This window comes from Ammodytes marinus (assembly GCF_949987685.1).
Source record: "Ammodytes marinus genome assembly, chromosome: 13".
NCBI classification, from domain to species: domain Eukaryota; kingdom Metazoa; phylum Chordata; class Actinopteri; order Uranoscopiformes; family Ammodytidae; genus Ammodytes; species Ammodytes marinus.
This window is the reverse complement of record NC_137217.1, coordinates 4,942,019-4,963,048: the sequence shown is the minus strand read 5'-3', so window position 1 is coordinate 4,963,048 and position 21,030 is coordinate 4,942,019. Positions and strand designations below refer to the sequence as shown.

Below are 21,030 nucleotides of genomic sequence, written 5' to 3'. Positions count from 1 at the left end.
GCCTATCTCAAAAGATGCAGCTGACTTGTGGGCATCTGTGGATATAAAGTGTTTGACTGTGGGATGTTCGGTGTGGAAGTTATAGCCCCAAACGCGTTTTCTTTGCTTTTTGTGGTTTTGGCGCCCCCTATGGAGGACATTCGCAAAACTACGTTAGATAGAAAGATGTAGCTCAATGTACCAAACAAGTGGATGTCAAGTTTTTCAATGTGCGATGTTCGGTTGGGGAGTTATAGCAAAATCAAATTCTCAACCTCTCCATTGTAAAGACACTTTTTTGAATTTTCCCATTTTCCCGCCGAAAGACTTAGGAAATGGCGAAAACAGGCAAAAAAATTGAAAAACTCTTTTTTTTAATAAGTCCGGCCCACAAAGGAATTTCTTGCCCATATTTTTTAGATAGACTCAAGTATGCCCCATGATAGTCTCCCTTGAGTTTCAAGAAAATCCCTCTTTTTTTTTTTTTTTACAGATTTTCGCAAATTTTTAAAGCGCTACCGTTTGGTCTTCCGATGGTCGTAGAAAAACTAATTGACCAACTCTTGCTTGTGGGAGTTAGGAGGGCATAACGCTTTTGGTTTCGTCCGAATCGGGCGAAAACTGTAGGAGGAGTATGTTTTGGTGACTGACACAGTTTTTGCGATGTAGCAAAAAATGTATATATACGCAAATGGGCGTGGCCTATCTCAAAAGATGCAGCTGACTTGTGGGCATCTGTGGATATAAAGTTTTTGACTGTCGGACTTTCGGTGCGGAAGTTATAGCCCAAAACGCCTTTTCCTTTGTTGTAGCGCCACCTAGTGGCCGGCATGTCTGAATTTTTGTGTCTGCGTACGTACCATGGACCTGGATAAGCCATGCAAGTGGCATGTCCCAAGCCTTTACGGTTTGGGCTGCAGCACCACTTTTACGCATGGAAGAATAAAGAATAATAATAATCCCTACAAGAACAATAGGGTTCCCTGCCCCGCAGGGCTTGGGAACCGCGTTGCTCTGCAAAACGCGGTCCCAGCCCTACTCGGGCTTGGCCCCCTAACTAGAACTGCAAGCAGTTGTGGACGGGGGCCAAGCCGTCCCGCGCGACTCGGGATCGGGCGTCGTCGTGCGCGGCGCCGGCCCCTCGCTTCACGGAATCTGGGGATGTAAAGTTTTTGAATGTGGGATGTTCGGTCTGGGAGTTATAGACCGAAAGGTCTGTGTTTTGGTGACTGACACAGTTTTTGCGATGTAGCGAAATAATTTCCCATATGCAAATGGGCGTGGCCTATCCCGAAAGATGCAGCTGACTTGTGGGCATCTGTGGATATGAAGTTTTTGACTGTGGGATGTTCGGTGTGGAAGTTATAGCCCCAAACGCGTTTTCTTTGCATTTTGTGGTTTTGGCGCCCCCTATGGATGACATTCGCAAAACTGCGTTAGATAGAAAGATGCAGGTCAATGTACCAAACAAGTGGATGTCAAGTTTTTTAATGTGCGATGTGTGGTTGGGGAGTTATGAGCAAAAGCAGATTGTCAGCCTTGACAAAATGGCGGCCGGAGCTAATTGCACAATGTAATGTCAATGGACATGCTAGCATTCCCGCCTTTTTTCTTTGACGGAAAAAAAAAAAATCTAATTGTATTAAAAAGTCCCTTAAACATTACTATTTCTTGGCCATATTTTTTGTATAGACTCGGGTATGGCCCTTGATGGTTTCCCGTGAGTTTTAAGAAAATTCCTTTGGCCAATTAGGAGATATAAAATGTCCTCGTTTATGGCGCCATCTTATGGCGAAATTCTCCAAATTTTTTATTGAACGCAATTAAGGGTAGCCCCAACATATGTTTAAAATTTGGACTTGATCCGACTTATGATTTTGGATTTATGAATTTCTACGTAAAACGTAGCTAATCAACAAATATTTAAAGCGCTACCGTTTGGTCTTCCGACGGTCGTCGAAAAATTCTTTTTTATAACTTTTGCTCGTGGGAGTCGGTAGAGCATAATGCTTTTGGTTTCGTCCAAATCGGATAAAAACTGTAGGAGGAGTGTGTTTTGGTGACTGACACAGTTTTTGCGATGTAGCAAAAAATCTATCTATACGCAAATGGGCGTGGCCTATCCCGGAAGCTGCAGCTGACTTGTGGGCATCTGTGGATATAAAGTTTTTGACTGTCGGACTTTCGGTGTGGAAGTTATAGCCCCAAACGCGTTGTCCTTTGCTGTAGCGCCACCTAGTGGTTGGCATGTCTGAATTTTTGTGTCGGCGTACCAGGCACGGACCTGGATAAGCCCGACAAGTGGCATGTCCAAACACTTTCTGGTTTGGGCTGCAGCACCACTTCTACACGACTCCAAATAATAATAATAATAATAATTCCTACTAAATCAATAGGGTTCCCTGCCCAGCAGGGCTTGGGAACCGCGTTGCTCTGCATAACGCGGTCCCTTGCCCTTCTCGGGCTTGGCCCCCTAATAATAAAAGGCCCAACAAAAACAATAGGGTTCCCTGCCCCGCAGGGCTTGGGAACCGCGTTGCTCTGCATTACGCGGTCCCAGCCCTACTCGGGCTTGGCCCCCTAATTATTGTTACATAATATAAGTGTGCATCCCCACACAAAAGAGCCAGGCATAATTCCAGACAGTCTAGCCTCTGTGATCCTGTCAGTGTAAGGAACCAGACTGTAGTTGCATTCAGTAAAGTCACACCTGTACACTGGATGCTTCAGTTCTAACACGCAATTCCTACAGAGAGCCACGAGAACACACCAAATTAATTCCCAAACAGGAGAAAAACCAAAATCACTACCAAAACCTAAAAAAAGACATACATAATGATACAAACCAGACATATTAGAAAACTATACACGATTGAATGTGCTTTATGTAATATCTGCATTACAAATATTTTCCATTTCACATAAATATTGATTCTGTGTTCAGTTCTCCGTCAATTAATGCTGCTGTCTTCCAATATGAACGCATGGAAAAAAAACGGTCAAATCATGGTTATGGGGGTGGAACCAGAAGTCTGGAAGACGAAAGACTGTGATTCCATCTTAAGACTTCCACCACAAACTCAGAACACACAATAAAAAATAAATCGAAGCCAAGAAAACAAAACTCAAAATAAGGATGCATGAAGGAGAAGCATCGATGGACTGGAGACACAACAACTGCATATCGGTCTGAAAACATAATTGCTTATCATACCTTCCCAATCCACTAAAATACAGTCTTTGCAGTCTTACATGTATACAGTGCTGCTTGAAAGTATGTGAACCCCTTGAGCCTTTTGGAATTTTATTTATTTTAACCATTACTAATTCATTTTTATCAATACCAGTATTTTTTATATGAAGTAACAGATGTTTGTTTATCAATTCAACATGTTTCTTTTCCAGAAATCAATTGTAAAAGGTGCTGTAAGCGGAATGGTTCTTTTAGCTAACTTCCTGTCAGTTACTGCAGTTAGCAGTCCCCTTGTCCCCTCCGTCACCACATTAATGCACTGTGGTCTTCAAGCAGCGAGTTATCTAGCATCATCTCAGATCCATAAGTGTGATAAAACATGATAAAACCATCAAAACAGACATTGGGAAGGATTTTGACCTGCTCCGCCATTGTAGGCGCATAAACATTCACCCATCTGTTGCTCTGGCGTGCACCGGCAGTGAGACCATGAATAAGACGGGTGTCGGTTTGTAGCATTCTCTCTTGTGATTGGATAAAAATTTCGGGATCCTCCAACAAGTTTATTTGCCGATTACATGCAAAGCAGCTGACTGAGAGATCGGCTTTATGAAACGCGCACATTATGTAAGTGATCACTGTATGAATAAAGAGCGATGTAACACTTATATTAACATAAATAAACCGCTTACTTCACCTTTAAAACAGACAAAACAAATGATTTGCCAACTATTGCATGTGCAAAAATGTGTGAACCCTGAGCTGCATTGCTTAAAATCGAGCAGGTAAACACAATTAGTTTGACCAAATTGAGTGATGAAATGTAACAATGTAATGAGAGATCTTTAGGAACGAAATTTGGCGACATATAAAACCATGTCAGTTTAGGCCCACCAAAGTGAACCCATTCAGGTCAGACATGCCAAGACTAAAGGAAATCTCAGTGTATCTCAGGAATAGAGTTGTGATGTTGCACATTTGTCTGGGGACAGCTATAAATTGATTTAAAAAAAGTGTGAGCTCCATCGGTCCATTGTGAGCTTTAAGAGTGACTGAACATCTGGCAAGAAGTAGACTTCCTTCAAAAATATCCACCAGCGCCACAAGAAAAGTGATTTTTTAGTTAAAAGACAACCCAAACATTACATGTAGTGATTTGCAGACCTCTCTTGCAGCATCTGGGACAGATGTGCATGGTTCCACAATAAGAAAAAAACTCAGTCAACATGGCTGTCATGGGAGGTTTGCTGAAGAAGCCTCTGCTCTCAAGACAGAACAAAACTGCTTGTCACAACTTTGCCAGAGAGCACCTGGACATACCTGAAGTCTTATTCTGTGGACAGATTAGTCCAAAATTTAACTGTTTGGTCATAACTAGGGTTGCAAAGGGGTGGAAAGTTTCCGGTAAATTACCGGAAAGTTTCCAGAAACTTTCCACGGGAACTTTCGCTCGGGAATTTTGGGAATATTCAAAATTGGATATTATAGGAATTAACAAAATGGCGGTAATTTAAATGATTTTTTTTTCATAACCAACCATAAATCTAAACTTTTTAACACTATGTTTGGTCATAGGCAGACATCTATGCAAAATAATACAATCAAAAAACATTACATTTGAACAGATTTATTTGTAAGAAGAACTTTATCAAGTTTTGATTATTTTATGAACAATGAATAATTTCACTGAACAACAAAAAGATGAATGTTGATTAAATTATTACTCATATGTCTGACCCCATTCAATAAATAAAGTCAAATGCCCCCCCACCATGTGATGGAGGAATGCACAGAGCATGTAGGGGACGTGGCCTCAGTACCCCTGCAGTAGGATGTGTGCTATGTGCAATTTGCCAAGTGTACTTGCATAAAATCTGGTTGTTTTAGTCAAGATTATGCTAAAATATATTGTCCCCAACTATATTTAAAATCAAAGCTTAAGCCTCTGTAAACCTGGTCTAGTAAAAATCAATTTATGATATCAAGTTCGGTATCTCAATAAACTTAAAAAAAAAATCTGATTTTAAATTAAATGTTCATAAATATATTAAAACTTAATTGAAAAAACTGCTTTTTACAGTCTAGAACGTTTGCCTGGACTGAAATAACATAGTTAGGAGAATTTAGTGCATTTGGGTTGCTTTAAATTTAGTAAATTCCCGTTTATTCCCGTTAATTCCCAAAATTCCCGTTAATTCCCATAAATTCCCGTTAATTCCCATGGAAAGTTTCCAACTTTGAAAATTCCCGGAATTTTGCAACCCTAGTCATAACCAAAACCGCCATGGGCTAAAACGCAACTCTGCCTACCACCAGAAGAACCATCTCCCAAGTGAAGAATGGTGGTGGCAAATGGTCTACAAATCTCCAGATGTAATGTGTGGGTTGGCCTTTACCAGAAAAAAACACTTTTCTTGTGGCGCTTGAGGATATTGTTGAAGGAAGTCCACTTCTAGGCAGATATTCAGTCACTCTTAAAGCACTCTATTTGTAGATTATTTGCCTCAAGGTGGACCGATGGAGCTCAAACTTTTTTTAAATCAATTTATAGCTGTCCCCGGACAAATGTGCAGCATCACAACTCTATTCCTATGATACTCTGAGACTTTCCCTTTTAGGTGTCTGACCTGAATGGGTTCACTTTGGTGGGCCTAAACTGACCTGGTTTGATCTGTTTTATCTAGTGCCGCCCAATTTCTTCCCTAAAGATCTCTCATTACATTGGTCCATTTAATCACTCAATTTGGCCCACCTGATTGTGTTTACCTTGCTCGATTTAATCAATGCAGCTCAGGGTTCACAAACTTTTGCACATACAAAAGTTGTCAAATCATTTGTTTTATCTGTTTTAACAATTGATTTGCAGAAAAGAAAAATGTTGATGATGTTTAATCTGTTATTTCATATAAAAAAATACTGGTATTGTTAAAAATGTATGATTAATGGTTAAACTAAATAAAATTCCAAAGTGCTCAAGGGGTTCACATACTTTCGAGCAGCACTGTATATAATATACAACCCTCCAAACCAGTCAACGAGTTCCAGCACATCAAGGAAATGACTGCAAAGGGGAAAACAATAAGTTAAACTGTATTACGTTGCTAGTTAGGAGTTACAAACTAAAGAGAAAAAATCTCAAGAAACTAGCAATATTGATGCACACACTGCATCTTGTAACACAGACAGCACCTGGCCTGTTTTGATACTGAGTTCTGAAATAGAGAACATTTAAAATAAGCAGCAAAAACCACTAGTGATTAGCCAACATTGTTAGAGATTTCCAACTCGGGCTCGATATGTCACACAGGAAGCAGTCGCCTTCAGTCAGTGGAGAAGAGAAAGAGGAACTCCTCCACAGCGCGCAAAAGAAAAATAAATGAAAGAGCAGGAGGCTCCAGGTGCTCTGCTGCAAGTCCTTTGAACTTGACAGTAGAGGAGAAGGAGCCCACAGAGCATGTGCAGCTGCTTCACACCTAAAGTATGGCAACACCAGGACGTACAGTAGTACTGTATTTACATCCACTAACTGCTGACAGACCTCTGACAGGTCAGCCACTACACCCAGGATAAGATTCAAGATTGGATTTTAGCCAGAATAAAAAGGAAATAAATCAGTTTGTTGCTTTGTCAGTTCATTTAGGGAATTTCAATCCGTCCATCCTTTCTTTCTTTATTTTGGTTTCTTTTCTCTCTGAAGACTGAAGAGGTAGTTTCACATTGAAAAAAGGGGATTTGGATGCTGATTTGGAGACGCCATTATCTAACTGTAACCCAAATACCATTGACATTTAGAATGATAAAATGAATATCACAGGAAGTCAAAGGACCAGCATACTGCGGCACTAAAGGAAAGACAACGTCTCGTTCTTTGCACGAGTCGGCTTTCCATGGCATAGACATCTCATCGGCGGGATGGAAAGCAAAGCCGAACCCTCCGCTCAGGCTCCAAACAGCATCAATACTGTAGGCTCTACCTTATTCATCTCCATATTCACAAATGTCTCTTGTCTCCTCCAGAGTGGGTTCTGTTGTGAGAGGACACAGTAGAAGTGAAGGCCTGGGGGAGGAGCTCGCGAAGCTGGCCCAGCAGAGATGAGGTGAGGCCCTCCCAGGAGCGTTTGCAGGCCAATCAGCCCCTGATCTCTGGCAGAGGTTTAGAGAGCAGGAAGAAGAAGTAGAAGAAGGGCTTTATGGGTGTGAGCCGGTCGTTAAAGCTGGAACCCCTCCATGGGTCCTTCCTGCTGCTGGAAAATGAACTGGCCTTGACTCTGGTCCACCTGCGGGGCCAGGCTGGCGTCCTCCTCCTCCACACCAAAGTAGTGCTCGATCAGGTCGAAGGCCTTCTGGTAGATCTCCTGGTTCTCGTGGCTCTGCAGGAACTCGATCTTGTCCAGGCCTATGAGAGGATGAACACACATATACACGGCTCATTCTAGTTCTTCTTTAATAATTCAACTATGTGGCAAAAAGTTCAAACAGGAACAACTGAACTGTAGAATGAGTATTGATGATACAGCTTTGACTTTAGGACCAAGTATAAAAACAGTGGAGGTTTTCCGTGAGATATGTCCTCCTGAGTACATTCACATTCGGTTTTCATTTGAAAACATCATTTTCTTTGGTGCACTGATAGTGATTACTTTGTTGTTTGTTAAAATTCCGTAATGGGATTGCACCAGCTGTTCATAAATCCTTCACTTAGTTTGTGTGCAGTCCTTCATACAGTTCTTAGTAACTACCTCTGACAATGTAATGATACTTAGGCCGTAAAGACTTAGCCCTGGTAATGAGTGCATTGGTTACTAAAGCCGTGTATCCACTGAGCTGGTTATGTCATCAGTAAGTATACGCTAAAAAGGAAACCATTAATTCGGGAAGTTCCGATTGTAAATACAGTAGTTGATAAATCATTGGCTCACAGATGTATTTTTGTTTCCGGAAACAGCAACAAAATATAAAGAGTTCCTGTCCCATCTTGATAAGGATATGTTTTGTAGAGTGTTAGCATGTTAGTTGATGTGTGTGTGTGTGTGTGTGTGTGTGTGTGTGTGTGTGTGTGTGTGTGTGTGTGTGTGTGTGTGTGTGTGTGTGTGTGTGTGTGTGTGTGTGTGTGTGTGTGTGTGTGTGTGTGTGTGTGTGTGTGTGTGTGTGTGTGTGTGTGTGTGTGTGTGTGTGTGTGTGTGTGTGTGTGTGTGTGTGTGTGTTGTGTTGCAGAAGTGTACCGTAAGCCTCCTCTATAAGAGCACAGTACGGGTTGATGCCTGATCCGTTCTGTTTGGCCTCTTGCTCTCCCAGTCTGAGGATGTTCTCCAGGCCATTCAGAGACACCTGCACGATCTTGGAGTCCATCACTGTCAGCAGGTCACACATGGGCTTGATGGCATTCAAAGACACCAGGTACCTGTTCACACAAAGACAAAATGGTCATCAAATGAAGTATTTTGATTTAATTAATAATACATTTATTCTAAAGGTTGACTATGCATGTTCGCGCGAGCCGCACAAACAGGTGTGCAGGCATCAACACTCGGTGGAGGGAGAGAGGACACCACTTTCCAGTTAGACATACAGTACATATCATTGTGTTAGCCACTGAGCTAACCAAAGCTAACCCAAGTCAAGGAAGTGGAGAGGCTTCTGCTCTGGGCCCGGCGAAGTAGCAGGGAGGAGCTTGGGTGGAGCTTAGACCTGAGTCTTCTGTTAATACCAACAAATTCTACTATGTACAATACAGCCAGAGAGAGGAGGACTGTGCAGACAAACACACCACCACATATTCTAGTGGGGCAGAAGTGATCATTGAGAGGGATTATTTTTGTGTGACTCAATAATTAATTATTTTCATTAAAATGTTGCATAGTATGCCTTTAATGAATATGTTATTAAAGGTTTTGGTTGTTGAAATTATAAAAAAATTATTTGCAACTGATTTTGTTTTTGCGTTCAAACTGTAAACACAAGTCGGGTTACATTTCAAAACATTTCCAAGGCAGACTCAACTTTGGCATTAGTGTGACTGAAATGTGCTGGTAGTGAGGGACATGTCACATTTTGTTTTAGGGCACTTTCACACCAGCCTTGGTGGTTGAACTAAAGAGTTGCATAAAAGTTGGATTTCCACACTGCAACTTTATTGTAATTTTTTCATATTTAACAAATCTACCATACAACACCAGGTCTCCACGGCACTACACCCATTAAATATACATGAACTGCCACCTTGTGGAACTACATCTAATAGACTCTGCCTGTTACAATATGCACTCCACATTAAGATCAACATGAGTAACCTGCTGAAGCTCCACTGTGTAGGCTATGGTAGAGTTTGCTTGGGATTTGCCTTTTTACCTGTTTAACTTTCTGACCAATAATTAAACAGCATTTCTGTGCACGTGATTTTTGTTGTCAATTTAAAGTCCGTTTAAGTTTTTTGTGAATACAAACCCAAACAATCTGAATAATGAAACAATGTATGGAACTCAGATCTGTACCCAAGGATGACGACCCTTAGGTGTAAACCGAGTGAACACCACCTCTTTCTGGTGAACATACCTGATCTGTGCAGGAGTGCCCCCGGAGGTGGCGTTAGTAATAGCCCATGCTGCTTCCTTCCTTGTGCGAAACTCGGCCTTCTGAAGGATCTCAATCAGAACCGGGAAGATGTTGGCATCGATCACATTCTGACAAAAAGAAGAAAGATTGTCAGCTAAACAGACACCCAACAAAATCTTGTCCTTCAGAATGCATTTAGACTGAGTTGTGAGTTTGACCCGGTTTTTGACAGTGAGCATGTTGAAGAAGCAGGTGGAACAAAAGAGCAGGATGGGCTGGACAATACTTTGATACAACAGAAGGAGGAGATGGGGGGCAACATAGAGTCCTTTGAGTTTACGGATGGCATACAGTCTTTGGTGGCTCCTTTTTTGAATGTCCGTTGTGTGCTGGTCGAGAAGTTTATTGTCAAGTGTGAGTCCAAGGTATTTAAAGCTGTCAACTGTTTCTACTTCGTTGCTGATGAGAGTGGGGGGCTGGGGAGATGGGGTACCTGTTGTTATTTCTTTTGTTTTGGCTACATTGAGATGGAGGAAGTTATGTATGCACCATTGGGAGAAGTGTGTGACAGTGTTGTGGTAATCTTATACAGAGTTATTGTATATATAGCAGTGTCGTCAGAGTAGTGGTTCTCAGCTCAGGGGAAGCAGCCTTTACCTGAATCTGAGCTCTGTTTCCTGCTGTGATGTTGGACACGGTCCAGCACGCCTCCTTCTTGATGGACTCCTTGGGACTGCTGAGGAGGTGGAGTAAACATGGCAGTGCTGAACAGTTCAAGATTACCTGAAATGGACAGACAGACATCAGATGGCAACATTTACATTCACCACTGTGTATTATCCCTAACAAATTTCCTAAATGAGAGAATCAGTGTCTGTTGATCCACTACCTGAGTCTGAATGTCGTCTCCTGTTACAATGTTGCCCACAGCACGCAAAGCTGGAGAAACAACCTTATAGTCACCGTGCCTGTAAAAAACACAAAAAAAACCATTGTTGATTATAAAGGTGCTGTGTGTAATAAAGGTGTATTTCTTCGTCATCTAGTGGTGCTCCCTTGCTAACCCCTTCCTTTTGAAGAATTTACAGAAGCTAAGGTGGCCTTTAAGGACAAGAATCTTGTTACTAAAGATGGCATCATCCACCACTGCCTCAAGTATTTCCAGATTACCAACTGTTGAGGTGAAGATGTATTAAATTATTTATTCTATAGTACTTCTTCTGGTGCATTTCCCCAGGACGCCCACTATATATAAAAATGTGCAAGGCCATTGAGTAAAAAAAAGTCTGTTACGAAAAATGCCAATTCCCTACCTTTTAGAAAAACCTACTGATGGTTAAAATTGGCTAAATTGTGTGCTAAAAAGAATTTATGGTTTTGATGCCAAAAGATATAGAAACTGAAAATACTCGATAGAATAAAGTAATGATTGTGTGAGTGTGGTAGCATGCATTGGTTATGTTTGTCCATTAATTTCTTCAGGTTTCTCCTTTCATTTGTCACCTGGCTGTATATAATATATATATCACAGCCTAATATTTTGACAGGTAACTTTGGCCTGTTCTTCATCTAGTGACTTAAGAAAAGGACTATTCTCCAATAACGGGGACACTTGACTTGTCAGTTCCTTACATGAGCAGCTCTACAAGTCTGCGGCAGACCCCGGAGTCTATGACCGTCTGGATCTTTTCATTGGGGCCGTCGGACAGGTAGGACAGAGCCCAGCAAGCATCGGCCAACACATCTGGGTCACTGCTGAACAGAAGCCTGGACAGCACACTGAGACAAGGAGACACCTGACACACACACACACACACACACATACATACACCCAGAAGCAGGGACAGTTAAAACACCACAGCTGGATGAACAATTCAATGGTGTTTTAGTTACGGTGCCTTTAGTTCATTTAGTTACGACAAGTTGACCCAACCTTGGCAAATTCCGGCGGTGGGTTCTTCCCTCGGCAAAGGTTGGACAGAGCCCACACTGCGTTGCGGGTTGTTGTGAGACGGTTTGATTTGGCGAGTAGCCTGGTACATGACAGCAAACAGGATCCAGTTGTTAACACATAATAATACTTTTAAAGTGAGACATTCAGACGGAGGGAGAGAGGGGAAGGACACTTACTGCTGTAGAGAAGGCAGGATGCCACAGTTGAGCACGTAGTCTCTGCACTCGGCATTGTCTCCTGCTATGTTCCCCAGTGCCCACACCGCCTGAGACACAACACACAACACACAACACACACACAGTCAGCACACTTCAGCGTCCCAGTGTAGTTCAGGTGCTATCCTGTTGCCTCATGTATCTAATTCTGTTTTCTATTTTGTGTAATATCCTTATTTTCTGTATGACATTCTCTTTTTTTCTTTTAAATGTTCGAAATATGACATTTCAAATCAATCAATCAAAAACTTTAGAAATGTTCCATAAATCTCACCTAAAAGTTGAATATCCCTGACTTTTTTTGCGTAGTGTATATTATATTATGTTTAAGAGGCTCTCACCTGTTCTTGGACGTCCTCGTACTCAGAGTTCAGCAGCTCAATGAAAATGGGAACAGCTCCTGTCTCAATGACCACCTTGGTGTGCAGGAAGGTACCTGAGGCGATGTTTGTCAGTGCCCAGGCTGCTTCAAACTGTTAAAAACACAATAATGACATATGGGTCAATCCACAGTGTGAGATCACCACCCGCAAAGTAAGATCTTAACCAAGCCCAAACCTCAGCGATTTTAACCAGCATCCAATAAGGAAGTGACACACATTGCAGTACCTTCCGGTGGCCACTGGGGGTGGTACCAAGACTGAGCATTTTTTCTTTGACTCACAGGCCGTTTTCACAGCATTATTAAACTTATTTACAGCCTGGTCCGAAAAAACATTCTAGTCTGTATGTTTAGGTCATATCTCCATGACAACACTGAGGGGGGTGAATTTTCTTCTAGCAGGCTAGTTTTTATTCTTTTCTAGGTTAAAATGTATTGGAGCGATCTCTTGAGTCACAGCTCTCCGCCCGTTGTCCCTCACTTTGCCTCAGAGGTATACATCAGCTCAATGGGCGTATCTCCCTCCCCCCGACGTGACGTCGATTCCCTTTTTCGGCAAGAGGAGTGAGGCGGAGTAAAAATCTCACAAGATGGCGACGCGCATAAACCAGGATTATTGGATGCCGTGTGAATAACTGAGGTCAGCCCGGATGCTACATCCATTTTAATATACTATCTATGATCTTAACCAGCTTTCCCATGCTATCAGTTACCTTACTACTTTATTAATTACAAATGGATCAAGCAATATTAATGCATTTATTTACACAGGGGCAAACTGACTTAACTTGGATGTTACTAAAATCATTTTGAAACTTAAGATCAAGGTAAAATCTGCAGGTGGAGAAGACAGCGAGTTTTGAGTTGTTGCCTAATTAAAATGTACATGTAACATGTGACTGCAAAATAAAAGAGATAAGATAGAAACACATTAATATAGCAGCAGAATATATCAAATGTTGAATATAAATATGTAATACATTGAAATAACAGAAGTTTTACTTTCCAAAAGCTCCTTAAACTGAATGAATACAAATCTGTATTCAGAACTAAAAGTTAGTAATATGTCCCAAGGAGAAGCAGTTCTACAGTACATTAAAAAAAAACATAGCTGTTATCTTACGTCCAAATTCCTTAAAGGTGAAGTAACTAATAACTACGATCTCTCAGTCACCCGCTCTGCATGTAATCGGCAAATAAACTTTTCTGGGATCCCACAACTGATACCCAATCAAAGGGGAGAACGCTACAAACAGGCACGTCTCTCTGCCGGTGCAGGCGCAGAGAGCGACAGAGGGGTGAATGTTTATGCGCCTACAATGGCGGAGCCTGTTTATGCGCCTACATTGGGAAAATCCTTCCCAATGTCTGTTTTGATGGTTTTTAATCATGTTTTATCGCACTTAAGGATCTGAGATGATGCTAGATAACTCGCTGCTTGAAGAACGCAGTGCATTAATGTGGTGACGTAGGGACGAGCGAGGGGAATGCTAACTGCAGTCACTGACAGGAAGTTCGCTAAAAGTACCATTTAGCTTACAGCACCTTTAACTCATGCCTGGTAGGTTCTTGTTAATAATGGCTTCAGATATAGAGAGCCTGTGCTGTGCTGTGAAGCTCTCACCTGCAGTGTGCAGTTTTCACTCCTCTTCAGGAACTCCACAAAACAGTTCACAACACCGGGAGTGGAAATGACCTCATCGATAGGTGGATTGGGCTCTGCACAGAACAACAGAAAACAGGTCAGATCATTTATCATTGAATTAAAGAGATATATGACAGGACGATATTGGTTCTGATCAGCTAATCAGAGCTAAAAAGAGATTTGATTCCTTTGTATTTATTAGAAAGGGAACTTCTGAGTGTATAAAAAGCTTATCGAGCTGATTCTGGTAAATGTAGGTTATTTGTACGCTGTTTTGTGCTAATACACTGTGATAAATTGCACATAGTAATCTAACTTAAATACCTACTTCACCGGTTGGAATATGAAGGTGTATTGAACTCGGAGATCCTATGTAGTATAAATGTGCAAAAAAAATTGAAATCCGATCATCTTAGCCTGAGAAAAGGCAGAAAGAGTGTTTTATGGTCTCACTGTCTAACCCTACATTTTCCTTCTTGTGACATCACAGTAAGGGTCAGGATTAACAGGACAGCTGGGCCAAGGGAAGACTGAGCGAAGACTGAGGGAAGAAAAACCTCATTCATTATATTATAATAGTGATTTTATAATGATAGAACGCTGGTTCCGTATGGGTGAAGTATTCCTTTAATAGATGAGGACACAATGTTGCACGTAAGTAATGGAAAAAGACCTAAAGGGAAACACTTGCTAAAGAGCTAACGAGCCTATTATTAATGCTGTTGGACACATTATTGAGTAGCTACCAAGTACAGTGGACGGCTAGTCTACCAGTTAGTTTTGGACAATGACGGGTTAGTTTGACAAAATAGATTTTAAACAAATAAGTGTCAGGGATACACAAAGAGTTAAGTGTCTGGGACACACCTAATTGAAAATTGTGTCAACTGGTATTTAACTGGTTTTCAATTGCCATCTCTCATCTACACTGGAATTTGGTGAAAGAGACTTCAATCCGAACAGACACGGATGTGATCAGCCAACATGATGTCTAATGTTGGCGAATCGTTAATCTTGATGTGTTTTCTTTGTTTTTACTATTTCTTATATGCAATTTCTAATGTCTAATCTTGATTGTTTTTTCTGCCCCTGTAAAGCAGTTTGAATGGCCTTGTGTCGGAATTGTGCTATATAAATACACTTTCCTTGCCTAAAGTGTAATATGACCCTGACACAAAACATTACGAGTTGAGTTTTAATGACTTCAATCAAAACAATTCCATGCGTAGTGCTCATCACTTGTCAAACTGTCTTGTTCAACTGTGGCGTAGCTGTGGGTTTCAGAAGTGGGCCCTTAATATTTCAGTTTTATATCTCTCTATTATGTCAAGTAGTGAAAGAGTGGTACAACAAAAACAACACACTTAAATAAAGCTGTGATCGATTAGGACTTTAACTTCAAATCAAATAAAACAAATGTATTCCTGAGACGCAACACAAACCTTTAGAGAGTAATTTCCTAAATTTCTGTGTAGCAATGAGCTGCTGGTCTGGGTCTTCAGAGAAGATCATCTGAATCATATCTGGAGTAATGACGCCTTCCTGCACAGATGTCAAGATGAGATAAACATTTAACATTATGTTCAAATTCATATTCGGCATATTCAGGGACGGCTGTGGCAAAGCGGGTAGGGCGGTCGGCCAGTGGAGTGCAGTGGCCGATTCCCCGCCTCCCCACCACACGCCGAAGTGTCGTTGGGCAAGACATTGAACCCCGAATTGCTCCCGATAGTTAGCTTGCACCCTGCGTGGTAGCTGCTGCTATCGGTGTATGAATGTGTGTGTGATTGGGTGAATGTGTACAAAACAATGTAAAGCGCTTTGAGTCTGTGAGAAACCAGGGAAAAGCGCTATATAAGTGGAATCCATTTACCATATTCTTTAATGAGATTTAGCTTTCAGTGTAACTGTAATTAAAGCCCTACTTCACCGGTGGGAATATGAAGGTGTATTGAACTCTGAGATCCTATTTAGTATAAATGTGCAAAAAAAAAAAAAATTGGTTCATCCTAGCCTGAGAAAAGGCAGAAAGAGTGTTTTATGGTGTCGCTGTCTAACCCTACATTTTCCTGATCACAGTAAGGGCTAGGATTAACAGGACAGCTGGGCCAAGGGAAGACTGAGGGAAGAAAAACCTCATTCATTATATTATGATAGTGATTTTATAATGATAGAACGCTGGTTCTGTATGGGTGAAGTATTCCTTTAATTCCCAGGTCCCACAAGTACACTGAATGAAAGAACACAACAGTAAAGCAACACTTACACCTGACACAGGTACTGTGGAGCTGATGTCTGGATCCTGGATGGGGCATTCCAGCATTGACTCTTCATTTGCAGGTACACATACATTTCTCCTCTTGAACAGCTGTGGGGCACAGAGTTCAGGTCACATGAGTTAACCTGCTGTTTCTATTTTTACCACCTTTACTTGTAACACAGATTTTTGGCACAAACAAATACACAAGAACATATTTGACAAAGAAATAGAAAGAAGCTCAGAGAGGTTTAATTGTAATTGAGAACATTTCATATTCTGAATTACACAAACAGGATGTCAATCATTTTTCACAATAAGACTTTTCATAAGCTTTCAGACTCTTGGATAAATACAAGTAGATTTGGGTTACGGGTGAGACAGTCCCTGCGTTCCAAATCACATACTTTTTCTTTTTACTACACTACACACTTAAGTACAGAAGAGTTTTAGGCCACAGGAGAGAGAAAAAAGATAAGGAAGATTTATTTTATCATTATGTCGAAAAATGTCAAGAATAAAGACGAATACTCCAACATGTTATTTGAGTTAGTGGGTTATTTATGTATTTTTAGCATACTACAATTGACCTGCATGTATTGGGACATCCTAAATCTTTTTCTGGCATACTAAATAGTAGGGAAGTATGGGGATTGGAACGCAGGGAGTGTTTACCTGCTCCTCTCTCTTCTGTTTGCGGAGCTGGACTCCTTCCTCCTCTCTCCTACGACGCATCTCCTGAGGATTCAGGGCTTTGTTCTTGTAGCTCTTCATCCTGTCTGTGTCTTTCCCCGGACTGGCCATGGTGCCTGAGAGGGCAGGGGGAAGAAAATAAGGCATATGGATCGAGGGGGCATTTCACTCATCAAATGTTGAGGACCTGCATTCAGTTATTTTAACCCGTACTCAAACAGTTGGCCGAGTGAGAATACGTATGCTTTTTTTTTTAAAGAAAGGTATGGGCTAATTGCTGAAAATTATGACAACAGGACATGTACAGGTGAAACTTGAAAAATTAGAATATCGTGCAAAAGTTCATTTATTCCAGTAATTCAACCTAAAAGGTGAAACTAATATATTATATAGAGTCATTACATTCAAAGTGAGATATTTCAAGCCTTTATTTGTTATAAATTATTATGGCTTACAGCTAATGAAAACCCCAAATTCAAAATCTCAGAAAATTAGAATATTACATCAAATCAATAAAAAAAGGATCTTAAATACAGAAATGTCAGCCCTCTAGAAAGTATAATCATGCATATGTACTAAGTACTTGGTTTGGGCCCCTTTTGCATGAATTATTGCCTAAATGCGGCGTGGCTTGGATGCTATCAGTCTGTGGCACTGCTGAGGTGTTATGGAAGCCCAGGTTGCTTTGATGTGGCCTTCAGCTCGTCTGTATTGTTGGGTCTGGTGTGTATCATCGTCCTCTTGACAATAGTCCATAGTTTCTCTATTGGGTTCAGGTCAGGAGAGTTGTCTGGCCAATCAACACAGTAACACCATGGTCAGTCAACCAGTTACTTCTGATTTTGGCACTGTGGACAGGTGTCAAGTCTTGCTGGAAAAAGTAATTCAGCATCTCCATAAAGCTTGTCAACAGACAGGAGCATCAAGTGCTCCGACTTGAATCCGACTTGAATTTCAAGAAACACATAATCAATTAATAAATCAGCCTACTACCACCTAAAAAACATATCAAGAATTAAAGGGCTTATGTCTCAGCAAGATTTAGAAAAACTTATCCATGCATTTATCTTTAGTAGACTTGACTACTGTAACAGTGTCCTTGCTGGCCTTCCAAAAAAATCTATCAGACAGCTTCAGCTAATTCAGAACGCTGCTGCTCGAGTCCTCACTAGGACCAAAAAAGTGGATCACATTACCCCAGTTCTGAGGTCTTTACACTGGCTTCCTGTCACTCAAATAATTGATTTTCAAATACTGATGTTGGTTTATAAAGCACTAAATGGTTTAGGGCCAAAATACATTACTGATATGCTGATACGTTATGAACCGTCCAGAGCCCTTAGGTCGTCTGGGACAGGTCTACTTACAGTCCCTAGAGTTAGGACTAAACAAGGAGAAGCAGCTTTTAGTTTTTATGCACCAAAAATCTGGAACAAACTCCCAGAAAACTTGAGGTCTGCTGCAATTCTCAGTTCTTTTAAATCGAGTCTGAAGACTTTTTTGTTTCCATTTTAACCTGCAATTTTTATTTTATTTGCTTCTTTTATTCGCTTTTAAATGTTTTATAATGTGTTTTATGTATTCTAATCTTGCCCCTGTAAAGCACTTTGAGTGGCCTTGTGTCTGAATTGTGCTATATAAATAAACTTGCCTTGCCTTGCTCTAAAATCTCCTGGTAGACAGCTGTGGTGACTTTGGACTTGATAACACAGTGGACCAACATCATCAGATGACAGGGTGCCTCAAATCATCACTGACTGCCCCTTGGATTTTGTGCTCCTCCACTCTACCTCTAGACTGTGGGACCTTGATTTCCAAATGAAACGCAACATTTAATTTGGATCAGTGATGGTTGGAGGTATCATGTCATCTGCTGCTGTTGGTCCACTGTGTTATCAAATCCAAAGTCACCACAGCCGTCTACCAGAAGATTTAAGAGCACTTCATGCTTCTGTCTGTTGACAAGCTTTATGGTGATGACAATTTCCATTTCCAGCTAGACTTGGCACCTGCCCACAGTACCATAAACCACTGGTAACTGGTTGACTGACCATGGTATTACTGTGCATGAATGGCCAGACAACTCTCCTGACCTGAACTCCATAGAGAAACTATGGAGTAATGTCAAGAGGAAGATGAAGGCCAGGACACACCAGTCCGACTACCCGAAAATGGAGACTGCCGATTCAGGGAGCTCCAGTCTTCCCGTCACGGCCGAAAAAGTGCAAAGAACACACCAAACCGACTGCTGACTTTCCGTACGCTCTGCGCTTGCGCGCCGGGACGTAATGTCTCCATAACAGCAGGCGGCGCTAATCTGTATTGTGGCCCGAAAAAATACGGAAGCCGGAAATGATGGGACGGCTCTCTAGACCATAAACATAGATAGAAATACGTATTTATATTTATGGACCATAAAGAGCACCATTTTTAGCAGAGAGTGTCGAGCATGGTGTCGAGCAGTCAACAAGGGTTGATGCATGTGAGTACTCGCTGAACGAAACAAACAAACACATTAAAACGATGGCTAACTGTTGTTAGCTGTTTGTGCTACCCGCCTCACTTCCGGGCTTCACTGATTCGCTAGCCCTCCACAAATCAAATTGCTCCAACTGAAAGACTGCCCGCCGCCGATTGAACATGTTCAATCGGCTCAAAAGAAGCCCGACGACATCTACGACGACCGATTTCACGGCACACACCAAACAGATTCGTGTCCCCGCCCCCTCCGACTCTACGACGGCGATTATCGGGCCGGTGTGTCCTGGCCTTGATACACACCAGACCCAACAATACAGACGAGCTGAAGGCCACTATCAAAGCAACCTGGGCTTCCATAACACCTCAGCAGTGCCACAGACTGATAGCATCCATGCCACGCCGCATTGAGCCAAGAATTCATGCAAAAGGGGCCCAAACAAAGTACTTAGTACATATGCATGATTATACTTTCTAGAGGGCCGACATTTCTGTATTTAAAAACCTTTTTTTATTGATTTGATGTAATATTCTAATTTTCTGAGATTTTGAATTTGGGGTTTTTAATAAACTGTAAGCCATAATAATCACAAACAATTATAACAAATAAAGAATTCACATATCCCACTTTGCATGTAATGAGTCTGTATAATATATTAGTTTCACCTTTAAAGTTGAATTACTGAACTTTAGCACGATATTCTAATTTTTCGAGTTTCATCTGTGCTGTAGGTTGTCCTGGCAAATCATGCTATTGTTTAAAGCTAGAGTGCCTAACTTTTCGATCTAAATGAATCTCGCTTACATTCAAGTCATCGCCAAATAGGTTGACAAAGTTGATAAAGCCCATCAGCTCCACAAAAGTCTCTGCATTGCTCAGTATGACAGCATTTACAAACTGGTGTCGACACTCACACTGGTGCAATGGCTGATTATGCTCTTAAGAAAAAACCTGGATGTACAGCAGAAGGTATAAAAATCCACACGTCATCACCAAGGCTTACCTCATGTACATGCACGGACAGTGTTGTTGTAATTACTCAGAATTCCTCATGGGGGGCGACATAAGTTACGCACTATAGCTTTATGTCAAACATCAAGAAAACAAGAGGAAATGTGCAGAGCACGAACTTCACTCCCTTCAGGTAGTGACTAGCAGCCGCATGTTAGGAGTTTTGACAGGCGGAACTACTCCCAGTCACTGTCACTGTGTGGTCATTTTAGGAGAATGTGCTTGTACACATTGACAGACAGCTGAATAACTGGGCTAACACGAACGCATGTGGGGTGTTTTCTGGTCAATTTTGTGTTAAGCACCTTACAGCGGACATTAACCCGTAGTCGAGTAACACTTTGTTTTACTGAGGTTTAGTAACGATCTCGCTCCGTGCAACAGAACAATTTGGGGCTGCTCCTGGCCAGTTACTGAACTAGCTCCGCGGCTAGCTCCCGAGCTAATGCAGCTCATGTGACGCACTTCAAAGGTATTGAGGTGCAGTGAAAACAACATCGGTTCCCCACAAAATATTCCCAGAAACCCCGAATCTTACCCACTGAAGATTTAATGGACCTGAAAAGGCTACAACCTCTGCTGCTCTGCCTTTGCTGCTCAGAGCAAAATGGCGTACTCCTGAAACTTTCCCAGAGAACCCCTCGCATCAACAACACTGTACGCCACTTCC

The 21,030-nt window shown here is 41.5% G+C and overlaps 1 protein-coding gene across 1 annotated transcript; it reads right to left on the bottom strand.

Moving 5' to 3' along the window:
- Window positions 1-2,846: 2,846 nt before the first annotated feature.
- Window positions 2,847-20,984, bottom strand: kpna5 (karyopherin alpha 5 (importin alpha 6)). The gene is made up of 14 exons (XM_080039700.1): window positions 20,899-20,984; window positions 16,853-16,986; window positions 16,187-16,288; window positions 15,363-15,462; window positions 13,900-13,994; window positions 12,235-12,366; window positions 11,855-11,943; window positions 11,658-11,757; window positions 11,357-11,520; window positions 10,614-10,692; window positions 10,382-10,507; window positions 9,725-9,852; window positions 8,395-8,573; window positions 2,847-7,568 (listed from the first exon to the last, which is right to left on the bottom strand). Exons 2-14 carry the CDS (start codon window positions 16,979-16,981, stop codon window positions 7,381-7,383), a joined length of 1,611 nt encoding a protein of 536 aa, XP_079895826.1. The 5' UTR covers window positions 16,982-16,986; window positions 20,899-20,984; the 3' UTR covers window positions 2,847-7,380.
- Window positions 20,985-21,030: the final 46 nt, after the last annotated feature.

Excerpts from the sequence above, each read along its gene's own strand:
- kpna5 (XM_080039700.1), bottom strand. The coding sequence starts at position 16,981 with ATGGCCAGTCCGGGGAAAGACACAGACAGGATGAAGAGCTACAAGAAC. Across the intron at positions 12,367-13,899 it reads GTGAAAACTGCACACTGCAG|TTTGAAGCAGCCTGGGCACT; the intron begins GTGAGAGCTTCA and ends TGTTTTTAACAG. Across the intron at positions 10,693-11,356 it reads AGACTTGTAGAGCTGCTCAT|GCACGGTGACTATAAGGTTG; the intron begins GTAAGGAACTGA and ends TGTTTTTTACAG.